Genomic DNA, 12598 nt, shown 5'->3' with positions numbered 1-12598 from the left:
AAGGTATACAAAAGGAGAGGAAGAAGTAAAATTATTTATGCTTGCAGATGACATGATCTTATACATAGGAAATCCTAAAGATTTTATTCATGTACACAAACTGTTAGAACTAATCAGCAAATTCAACAACTGCAGGATAGAAAATCAAGATACAAAAACCAGTTGTGTTTCTCAACACAAACAATTAACTATCTGAGAAGGAAAGGAAGGAAATAATCTCATTTATAGTAGCATAAAAAATAATAAAAATTTTAAAATAAACACAACCAAGTAGGCAAAAGACTTGTATACCATGAAAACCGCTGCAGGAAATTAAAGAAGAAACAAATGGAAAAACATTCCATGTTCATGGACTGGAAGATTTAATATTGTTAAAATATAAGTGATCTACAGATTTAATGCTATACCTGTAACAATCCACTGGCACTTTTGAAGAAATAGAAAAAAAATCCTAAAATGTATACGGAATCTCAAAGAACTCAGAATAGCCAAAACAATTTTAAGAAAGAAGAATAAAGCTGGAAGCCTCATATTTCCTGATTTCAAAATATATATATTTCCTGAAAGCCAGAGTAACCAAGATACTATAACGTTGGCATAAAGAGAGACATATAGACCAATGCAATAAAATAGAGAGCTCAGAAATTAACCCTTGTGTGTATGGTTAAATGGTCTTTGACAAGGGTGCCAAGACTGTTCAATTAGGAATGACAGTCTCTTCAACAAATGTTGCCAGGAAACTGAAATATCTGCATATAAAAGAATGAAGTTGGACATTTATCTTATACCATGTACCATATAAATTAACTAAAGGGGTGCCTGGGTGGCTCAGTCGGCTGAGCGCCCGACTTCGGCTCAGGTCATGATCTCGCGGTTTGAGTTTGAGCCCCGCGTCGGGCTCTGTGCTGACAGCTCAGGGCCTGGAGCCTGCTTCGGATTTTGAGTCTCCCTCTCTCTCTGCCCCTCCCCTGCTCACGCTCTGTCTCTCCCTCTCTCTCAAAGATAAATAAATGTAAAAAAAATTAACTAAAAATAAATTAAAAACTTAAACATAAGACATGAAACTATAGAACACCTAGAAGAAAACATAAAAAGAAAGCTTCATAACTCTGGAACGGGTAATCATTTCTTGGATATGACACTATAAGCACAAGCAAGAAAAGCAAAAATAGACAGGTGGGACTCCATCAAACTAAAAAGCTTCTGCACAACAAAGGAAACAAACAACAGAGTGAAAAGGCAACCTATGGAATGGGAGAAAATATTTGCAAACCATGTATTGGATAAGACACTAATGTCCAGAATATTTAAAAATACTTACAACTCAATAACAACAAGTAACCCAATTTTAAAATGGCCAAGGGACTCGAACAGACATTTCTCCAAACAAGATAAACAAATGGACAACAATCATATGAAAAGATGCTCAACATCACTAATCATCAGGGAAATGCAAGTCAAATCCACAATGGCATATCTCTTCATACCAATCAGGATAGCCACTGAAAGGGGGCCTGGGTGGCTCAGTCAGTTAGGTGTCCGACTCTTGATTTCGGCTCAGGTCATGATCTCAAGCTCCATGTCAGGTTTTGTGCTAATAGCAAAGAGCCTGCTTGGGGTTCTCTCCCTCCCTCTCTCTCTGCTCCTTGCCTGCTCATGCTTTTTCTCTCTTTCAAAAATAAATAAATAAACTTAAAAAAAAAAAAGGATAGTTACTGGAAAGAAAACAAATCAAAAGGGGGGGGGGAGAAAAAGAAAGGAAAGTGTTGGTGAGGACATGGAGAAATTAGGATCCTTGCACACTGTTGGTGGGACTGTGAAATGGTGCAGCTGTTATGGAAAACAGTATGGAAGGTTTCTCAAAAAACTGAAAATAAAACTATCATATGATCTAGCAATCCCACTTCTGGGTATATATCCAAAAGAACTGAAAGCAGGGTCTCAAAGAGATATTTGCACACAAATGTTCAATGCAGCATTATGCACAATAGCCATGACATGGAAGCAACCTTAATGCCCATGAATGGATGAATGTATAAAGAAAATGTGTTATATATATACAATGGACTATTATTCAACCTTAAAAAAGAAGGATATCTTCTCATATGCTACAAGGATGAACCTTGAGGACATTAGGTTAAGTGAACTAAAACAATCACACAAAACCAAAATCTGCTTACAAGAGATATCTAAAGTACTCAAATTCTTAGATATAGTAAGACTAGGGGGAGAGGGAAACAGAGAGTTGTGAGTTGTCACTGTTTCAGTCATGCAAGATCAAAGAGTTCTAAAGAGCTGTTGTGTACCAATATGCATATAGTTAATATGGAAATGTACACTTAAAAATTTTGAAGGCGGGGCACCTGGGTGGCTCAGTTGGTTAAGTATGCAACTCTTGATTTTGGCTAAGGTCATGATCTCATGGTTTGTGAGATGGTGCCCTGAGTCAGGCTTTGTGCTGACAGTGTGGAGCCTGCTTGGGATTCTCTCTCTCTACCTCTCCCCTGCTCGCTTCCTTGTTCCTGCTCGCTCGCTCGCTCTCTCTCTCTCTCTCTCTCTCCAAATAAATAAACATTAAAAAAAATTTTTAAGAGGGTATATATATGTGTTTTTTACTGCAGTAAAAACATTTTGTATGTAGTCTTTCATCACATCTGGATTTTGAGTTCCAGCTGTTTTCCCATAAGACTTTCTCTAAGCCCACATTACTGAAAAATTCACTGGTGTTTTCTTTTAGTACTTACCTTTTTTTTTTTTTTTTTTTAAATCTAGATCTCTGATCCATTTGAAGTTTTTCCTGGCATATGGTATGAGATATGGATTTACTTTATATTTTTCCCTGTGTCCTAGCACCATCTATTAAAAAGTACATTTCTGTCCCAATGATTTGCAATGCTATCTTTATTATACACTAAATCCCAGATGTACTTTGTTCTATTTCTATACTTGTTATTCTAAAGTTTATTTATTTTGAGAGACAGAGAGAGAGAGAAAGAGAAAGGGGGGGGGAGGGCGGAGACAGAGGATCCAAAATGGGCTCTGTGCTAACAGCAAATAACCCAATGCAGGGCTCAAACTCACAAATCATGAGATCATGACTTGAGCCATAGTCAGACGCTTAACCTACTGAGCCACCCCGGTGCCCCTCTGCACTCGTTATTCTATTCCAATGTTATTCTATTCCAATGGTCTGCCTGCCACTTTATCTGCCATACCACACTGTTTTAATTATAGAGTCTTTAGAGTGAATATGTTTTAATATCTAGTAGGTATAGTCACTCTTCATAGGTTTTCTTTCTCAGTGTTTTCCTACCTATTCTTACATGTTTATTTTTCCAAATGAACTTCAAAAACATGTTTTCTGGCTCCATAAATAAATTTAATAATGTTGTTGGGACTGGACTGAATTTATAAACTAATTTAGGGAGTCCTGCCATCTTTGCGATGTTGAATTATCAAAGAACAAGGAATGCTTTTCCATTTATCATGTCTATGTTGTGTCTTTCAGAGTCTTAAAGTTTCCTTTGTAAAGGCTTTATACATTTCTTAAGTTTTTCCTAAATATGTCTTATCTTTTCTATTGCTTTTGTAAATGAGGTTTGCTCTACTATATCTTTTAATTGGTTATTGCTTGCATATATGAAGGCTACTGATTTCTGAACTAGTTTTATATCTGGCTACCTGACTGAATTATTGTATTAGATTAATTTTGTTATTGACTTTCTTGGGTTTTCTTTTTTTTTTTTTTTAATGTTTATTTATTTTTGAGAGAGAGAGAGACAGAGACAGAGCACAAGTGGGGGAGCGGCAGAGAGAGAGGGACATGCAGAATCTGAAGCAGGCTCCAGGCTCCAAGCTGTCAGCACAGAGCCCGACATGGAGCTCAAACTCACAAACTGCAAGATCATAACCTGAGCCAAAGTCGGAAGCTTAACTGACTGAGCCACCCAGACACCCCAACTCTCTTGGATTTTCTTTTTTTTTTTTTTTTTAATTTTTTTTTTCAACGTTTATTTATTTTTTGGGACAGAGAGAGACAGAGCATGAACGGGGGAGGGGCAGAGAGAGAGAGAGAGAGACACAGAATCGGAAACAGGCTCCAGGCTCTGAGCCATCAGCCCAGAGCCTGACGCGGGGCTCGAACTCACGGACCGCAAGATCGTGACCTGGCTGAAGTCGGGCGCTTAACCGACTGAGCCACCCAGGCGCCCCTCTCTTGGATTTTCTAAGTAAACATTGTATCAAGTACAAATACAGTTTTACTTTTTCTTTTCTAATTCTTACACCTCTAGTTGATTTGCCTTGTCTACTCGTATTAACACCTCTAGTGCAATTTAAATGTTAGCATCCTTAGAATTAAAAAAAAAAACACAAAAAACTCCTGTAAATAAATTAAAAAAAAAAAAGACGGGGCGCCTGGGTGGCGCAGTCGGTTAAGCGTCCGACTTCAGCCAGGTCACGATCTCGCAGTCCGGGAGTTCGAGCCCCGCGTCAGGCTCTGGGCTGATGGCTCGGAGCCTGGAGCCTGTTTCCGATTCTGTGTCTCCCTCTCTCTCTGCTCCTCCCCCGTTCATGCTCTGTCTCTCTCTGTCCCAAAAATAAAATAAACGTTGAAAAAAAAAAAAAATTTAAAAAAAAAAAAAGAACAGCTCAATTTTAAAAAATAAGTTGAGGCACTGGACAGGTAGGTTATAGAAGAAGAATAAAAGGTCAATTAACATATTCAAAAAGGGGCGCCTGGGTAATTCAATTGGTTGAACGTCCGACTCCTCATTTCTGCTCAGGTCATGATCTCAGGGTTGTGGGATGGAGCCCCATGTTGGACTCCACGCTGAGCATGAGGTTTGCTTAAGATTCTCTCTCTTTCCCTCTGTCCCTCTCTCACTCGCACACTCTCTCTAAAAAATAAAAAAGCCATATTAAAAAAATTCAATCTCATGTGTAACACTTCCATCAACAAGGTATGAAAGGGTATGAGAGTGTCCATTTCTCTACATCTATGGACAACACTGAACTCTTTTTTTCATCTTTTCCCAAGAGGTAATTGGAAAGTGTTATTTTACAGTTTTAAAGTAGCTATTCCTATTCTTGGCTTGTTTTTATGAAGTGGTTACGACATGATGCAAAAGTAGCATAGATGGGCTTTACGTGTCACGGGCAGAACAGACACTAAGTGCCCTTACCTATTTAGATAGATGGATGGATGGACGGATGGCCAGATGGCCAGACAGACTAGCAGATATGGACAGACTGAACAGACTAGCAGATATGGACAGACTAAAAGGCAGATGCTTAGACAGGTTCAGTCATTAAGTAGAGAGGCACAGTTCAAAGAGTTACCTGCAAGCCATCAAGTAGTCATGCCGTTTTCTAAGGCAGCAACCACTTTAACATTTTTAATTATGACAGAGACAGCAACTATTAAATTCTGGAACATTAGGGTATCACATTAATTTTGGCACTATACTGTGTGCCTAGTGGAGAGGGAAAATGCAATTTTAATTTAAATTTAAATAAAATTTCATGTGAATTTCACATTCCCTTGTACAGATTACGTTTCTTTTTAAAAAAAAATTTTTTTTTAATGTTTATTTATTTTTGAGACACAGACAGAGCATGAGTGGGAGAGGGGCAGAGAGAGAGGGAGACACAGAATCCGAAGCAGGCTCCAGGCTCCAAGCTGGCAGCACAGAGCCTGACGCGGGGCTCGAACTCACAAACTACGAGATCATGACCTGAGCCAAAGTCGGATGCTTAACCGACTGAGCCACCTAGGCGCCCCAGACTACGTTTCTTTAACCTGGAATATCTATATAGCAAACAGCTATTCACCCTTCAAACTGGTCCAGACTTCAACACCTCCATGAAGCCTGCCATTAACAGTGCCAGTTCCCAGGCTCCTTCCCCTGTCATCCCCTCTTTTTTTCTGCCTCTACCTTTTATAAAGGATACCTGTGTTTAAGAAAAGATTCTTGGGTTTCTGCCTGTGCTTCTATAGAATCTAAACTGTGCTCAACTCACAGGTCTACAATAAATTCTTGATGAACTGAACTAAACTCAATTTACTTTCCTTGGCACAAGGAAGAGTATTAATATGGAAATAAAATAGTCTTGGTATACCAGTGGCAGCCCCCTTAGCAAATGCCACCATGTCAGAAATCAGATATAAATTTTTTTTAATGTTTGTTTATTTCTGAGGGAGAGCAAGTGGGGGAGGGGCAGAGAGAGACAGAGAGAGAGGGGGGGGGGGGGAGGCCGACCGAGGATCAGAAGCGGGCTCTGTGCTGACAGCAGAGAGCCCAATGAGGGGCTCGAACTCACAGACCATGAGATCATGACCTGAGCTGAAGTCAGAAGTGTGACTGAGCCACCCAGGCGCCCCAGAGATCAGATTTAGACAGAGAAAGAAAGTTCTCAATTAGGGTAACATAGGGAGTTATTGTTGCATTTAGCTCCCATTACTAAGTCAGAAGAATCCATACTTAGAGTAAAAATCATTAAGAACAATAACTGATTTATTGCTTTAAATCATTTATCCAGGGCTATCATTTTTAAAACTATCTTTCCCAAACCTCCATTTATAAAATAATTAAGTCATGGGAATATATGTACAGCATGGTAACTGTAGCTAATATATTGTACATTTGAAAAGTTGCTAAGAGAATGAATCTTAAAGTCCTCACCACCACAATGAAAAATTCTGTATAGCTACGCATGGTGGTGGATGTTGACTAGACTCGCTGTGGTGATCATTTCATGGTATCAAATCACTGTGTTGTATACCTGACCTAATACAATACTACCTCAATAAAAGGAAAAAAACTGCTACTTTTTTGTTTAAAAATAATATGAATACATTTTACATTATATGTATTTTGCATTTTACCACAATAAAAAAACCCTTAGTATACATATTAGAAAAAATTAATATACATATTGGAAAAAGATGTAAGCACATATAATGCTGGAGTGAAATTTTTTCTGAGATCCACTGCGTCTCAAAACTAATCCCACCTCAACAGTTTGCTACCTATTCTTCCAGGTTTCTGTATCTGTGTTCTTAATATATGTAATGTTGTTATTCATATTTCTAAAAATCAGGTCATGCATTACATACTATCTTGCATTTATTAAAAATATATTTTGTACATCTCTCCATATCTGCACAAAAAAATCTACCTCTTTTTCACAGGATTTTAAAATCCACTTTCATAGAATTCCTTTGTGTGGACATGCTGTAACTTATTTAACCACTGTATTATTATGAACGCTATTACAACAAATGTCTGCGTATACGTCTTTGTGCACATTTGTAGGTGTTTGTGTAAAATAAATTCCTAGAGGTGGAATCTCCAGGAAAAAAGGTATTAATATTCAAAGTTTTAAAGATATTGCCAAACTGTTGTGCTGTTACCTTTAAGACCACAGTACCAACTTATTAATGGCTCCGAAATAATTTTATACTGCATTTATATTATTCTGCTTTAGTGTCCCTGAGGTTTACTTAGTTGAATCAAGATTGCCATATCTTACTGAATCTATGATGCCATCTTATATAAAACATATCCTGATTTCAGACATGTTAAAATGTGAAAAGTGTTCTTCTTATATTAGATGAAATCATGGTTCTTAGCTGTCCCGGAAAACAAATGATTAACTGCTTATACTGAGAAAAAGCACTTCCTCAACAAGAGCAAATCAAATGCTCAGACTTATTAATTAAAAATACTACAGTTCCAGGGCACCTGGGCGGCTCAGTCAGTTAAGCATTCGACTTCGGTTCAGGACAGGATCTCGCAGTTCATGAGTTCAGTCCCCACGTTGGGGTCTCTGCTGTCAGCACAGAGCCTGGAGCATGTATCCCATTCTGTGTCTCCCTCTCTCTTTGCCCCTTCCCCACTTGTGCTTTGTCTCTTCTTCCTCTCTCAAAAATAAAAAAACATTAAAAAAAAATTTTTTTTTAAATACTACACTTCCAAAAGTATTTTGCTACAACTAGGGAATTCTTCACAACAATCAAGCTTTACAAGGCCCATGACATTTGGATAATTAATAACTACAAAGCATGTTCTTCTCTGCTGTAAGGTTTCTGTCAGCAGAACACAAAACAAATCAAACCACCCATCTATTTTTCTAACATGGTAAGCCCTGGCCCATATATTGGTGTCAAAACAAGAAATCCACAGTTACTACATCAGCAAAGCCTCTTATTGATAAGAACAGGCAACTCTTTTAACTGGATTTGACTCATTTACCACCATACAATTCATCTTGATCTTTGATAAGAAGTCACTTCCGAAGTTCAGTCCCCAGACACAGCTGACTTTGGATATCTCTGCCAGAAGCACATGTGAAAGCTGGGTATCATTTTCCAGCACTAACGTCTGAGCTGAAAAGGCAATACAAATACTCTAAAGTCCTTTTTTGTTGTTGTTTTGTTTGAGGTAGCTAATTACTCAAAAACCGAGCTTTAAAGGAGTTGTCAGAATTACTTACCATACTATCACTTTCCATCTCAGGCATCAACTGTGTTACTTTCTACACTTGTGACCATAACACACGTGTAGAAATTGTATCATGCCTTGATGTGCAGGAAAAAAAGGTACTAGTAAATGTATTGGAAATGTCAGAACCTCTTGGCTAAGCACAAAGAATGGAATCGGATCATATCTGACTGTGAATAAATATAAGCTCTTTATACCATGTCTGCAACATGAAATACTAAGTCTACTTAGATTTGATTAACATTAGTTGAAATGTCATAGGTATTAATAAGCCTCCACCAGATAAGAAAGGATTTTCTAGTTACACTTAATAACACCATTAAATCCTTTCGGTGTACCTCTCAGTTTACTGTGATGCTTGTCATTTTACTAAACACACCCTCCATTCTTATGCCACTTTTGCATGTGACATGTAAACGTAACCGTTCCTAAAGATGGAGTGACAAAGAGGTGAAGTTCGACTCCCAACAATTTCTACAACTTATTTGCTCTACTTCTGTTGCTGCTGTTGATTCCTTCTTATTCATTAGAAGCCGCAATTTGCTGAGTTTTCCTTTGCAATTTAGTTAATTCCTAATGTACTGAAAAATGTGTTTTTTACCCAAAATCCATGCTTGCATGCCTCCACTTTCATGTTCCCCTCATGATAGTACTGTGGTACTCTCATATCTTTCAATATCTTCAGGGTTTTAAATGGCCTTTTCTTCCCTATTTTACCTCCTCTCTGGTCTTCTTGCTACTACCTTAAAAAAAAAAGTCCCTGCGAGACAAATATCCCAAACCTTACTCTTAAACCCTCTTCAAGATCTCTGCACCAAACTAAGAGACACAGTCGGCTAACCGACATTTGGTTCACAGACTACGCTTTCCCACATTTGGGGTAAATCTGAAAGAATTGGTACAAGAGAGCAAGGGGCTAGAGATCACAGTTAGGTTTTAGTTGATTGAGGTCAAAATGTTACAGTAAAGGTCACTATAGCCTTTCTCTGTATGTGATCAGCCTGGATATAGGATGTAGAGAATCATCTTTTTGGTTCCTTACTAATTCTTTTATTATATGCTGTAAAAACAAACGAACAAGGCGGGGGGGAACTCCCACAAAACTCTCAGAAGTCCAGAGATGAGAGTTTAGAGGCCGAAACCCTTCTGGACTGGTCAGAACCCACTGTTGCTGAACCTGGGCCCCAGAGTCAAAAGTGCCCAGGAAATCAGGCTTGGGTCCTGGCAACAAAGAGGAGCTCCTGAGATGTTCTTCTATATCCCGTTGTACCTCCCTCTAATCCACTCTTTAACGAACAACTACTTTTATTCTTTCTTTTCTCCAAAATATCTATTTAGCTCTTACGTATGTTTGGCCCTGTGCCAGGCACTGGGATACAGTAATGGTAGAGCACTTGGTCTGTAGATGGAGCAAACTACTAGAACAAATACAAATGTAACCGCTCCGCTGAAACCCTCTAATGGTATTCAAGATTCCTTAAGATCTCATCCCTGGTCATCTTTCTAGCCTCATCTCCCACCTACTTCTGGGTTCTTGCATTCTACGTTCCATAATGAACTCCTTTCAGGTCTACTATCTGATGCTATTTCCCTCAGTCTGTCTGCTGTGACAGTTTAGATGTCTCACTCTCTGAGAAAGCCTCCTCTGATCGATCAAGACCAGGTTAGGTATAAGGGAAAATTCTGGGGTGGCACGTAACCTCTTTTTTTTCTTAAGAGAGAGGGAGAGAGGGTGCTCTTGAGCAGGGGAGAGGGGCAGAGGAAGGGAGAGAATTCCAAGCAGCCTCCAAGCTCAGTGAGTAGCCTAACGTGGGGCTTGATCCCACAACCCTGGGATCATGACCTGAGCTGATACCAAGAGTCGGATGCTCAACCGACTGAGCCACCCAGGGGCCCCTAACCTCTACTTTTATTTTTTTTTTTTATGTAACACTTCTCATTCCTTCCTTTCAGTGTATAAAAATAGCTATCTAATAAAATCAGCTCCCAAAATGTCTGACACAGGTTGGCAACCATGTCCTTTTCCTTATTTTCTCTAAATCAGTTTCTGAAAGGATATGATATACACCCTGCTTTTTTTAAATTTCTTAATTTATTTATTTTTGAGAGAGAGCATGCATGCTCATGAGCGGGGGACAGGGCAGAAGGAGAGAGACAGAGGATCCCAGGCAGGCTCCACACTGAAGACAATGAGGGGCTTGATCCACGACCAACCCTGGGATCATGATGTGAGCCGAAATCAAGAGTTGGACACTTAACTGACTGAGCCACCCAGGTGCCCCTCACCCTGTTTTCTAATTCAAGAAAAGGTTAAAAGGTTAGCTGGTACAGGAGTCAAAAATCTGAAGAAAGTAAAAGAACACTGCAATTAGTTTGGTGACTTAATTCCACTACTTCTTTAAAAAAAATTTTTTTTAAGTGTCTATTTATTTTTGAGAGAGAGACAGAGCATGAGCAGGGAAAAGGCAGAGAGAGAGAGGGAGACACAGAATCTGAAGCAGACTCCAGGCTGTGAGTGCAGAGCCCAATGTGGGGCTTGAACTCATGAGCCGTGAATCATGACCTGAGCTGAAGTTGGATGCTGAACTGACTAAGCCACCCAGGCATCCCAATTCTGTTACTTCTGAAGACAGTAAATGTGTTGCAGAGATTGTCTTAGCACAGTGGACAGTAGGTGGGCATGGGACGGGCTTGCCATGCCACCAGTCCTCCTGAGTGTCTTATGATTTGTTTCTCTGCTCATCGGTCCTGGCCATGATATTGCAGGGGCATGTTCCCACTCCCGGCCACAGCATGTTGCCTTTTCCCATCTCATGGGTACCTTTTGGGTCAGAAGAAATAAAGTTTAAGAGTTTACTAATTTGAAATTTCATTGTGAGTTTCTGTTCCAGTTCCATTAGTAAAAAGACTGATCCATAGCTCCGGCAAACACAGAGGCCACTTCCAACAGAGTCCACTGAGCTCTCTCAGTACCACCTCACGTGACCCTAGCCCTCTACCTTCTTATTTATGTACTCATGTTGCCTTTGTACTTGTCTGGCTCCCCTTCTGACCTTGAGTGCAGAAACGTCATATTTGGGGCTGTAGCCCCAACAAATATTCAGTATCTATCACACCTGGCACATAATAGATAATGACTGATGAATGAATTAATATAGACTTGCTTGGCCCTTCAAGGGAAACAAACAAACAAACATTAAAAGCTTTCAGGATACAGAGTTCATACTACAGTCACTAAAAACTATTCTGCTGGTAAATTTCAGTTCTTTCTCACCTGATCGGTATCGTTCATCCCTGGCTCCCCCAGATCGAGTTCGGTGGTACTTAGAAGGAGCAGAAGTTTGAGCTGCGGATGGAGCAGGTGTCTGGTTTCTATGTTCTTTCTGTACTGCTGACTCAGTTTCTAAAAAAGGAAATTTGGAATATGGTTATCTGATAACAATAGTAGCTAAAGTTTTCTGAGCACTTTATGGCATTCTCACAACACTCTGAGGCAGGTACTATTACCCCATTAGAGAGCTTCACTATACATACCTAAAAAGACATCCAGGCTAAAAAATATAATCTTAGAGTCATAATTGTCAACAGATGATAGGAGAGAAATAGCAAAATAGGAGAGAAAGTGAAAAGGCCACTCCAGAAGAATTTTTTTTTAATGTTTATTATTTTCTGAGAGAGAGCTTGAGCAGGGGAGGGGCAGAGAGAAAAGGAGACACAGAATCCAAAGCAGGCTCCAGGCTCTGAGATGTCAGCACAGAGCCTGATGTGGGGCTCGAACTTGTGAACAGTGAAATCATGACCTGAGCCAAAACTGGACAGTTAACTGACTGAGCCACCCAGGCACCCCCAAAGAGTTTAAGAATTGAGGGTGTGGGGGGGATGGAGCGGTGTATATGACCCCCTAATCCTGCATAATGGTACAAAGAATAGCTTGGGGACCTTTAGCCTCTTCACTATAAGTTACTCCAAATAAACATGTCATTTAAGCAAAACTATAGTGCTTATTATGCAAACATAGCTTTTTGAGTCAACCTCTTTCAACTAGAATCACCACTGAACTTGCCCCTTTCCAGTACCTGGCCTAACCCCATTAT

At 39.5% G+C, this 12598-nt stretch overlaps 1 protein-coding gene across 4 annotated transcripts in view; it reads right to left on the bottom strand.

Moving 5' to 3' along the window:
* Positions 1-12598, bottom strand: part of DIP2B (disco interacting protein 2 homolog B) — a 226551-nt gene that overhangs the window by 86470 nt on the left and 127483 nt on the right. For all 4 annotated transcript variants that reach the window (XM_047066255.1, XM_047066257.1, XM_047066256.1 and 1 more), the window contains exon 3: positions 11779-11907. In XM_047066255.1, coding sequence (XP_046922211.1) covers positions 11779-11907 — 129 coding nt within the window. The remainder of the gene's footprint in view (positions 1-11778; positions 11908-12598) is intronic.

The sequence above is a fragment of the Lynx rufus genome, unplaced genomic scaffold, assembly GCF_022079265.1.
Source record: "Lynx rufus isolate CCGP_SWC_20201006 ecotype Redwood Valley unplaced genomic scaffold, mLynRuf1.p SCAF_7, whole genome shotgun sequence".
Lineage (NCBI taxonomy): Eukaryota > Metazoa > Chordata > Mammalia > Carnivora > Felidae > Lynx > Lynx rufus.
This window is presented reverse-complemented; position numbering and strand designations above follow the sequence as displayed.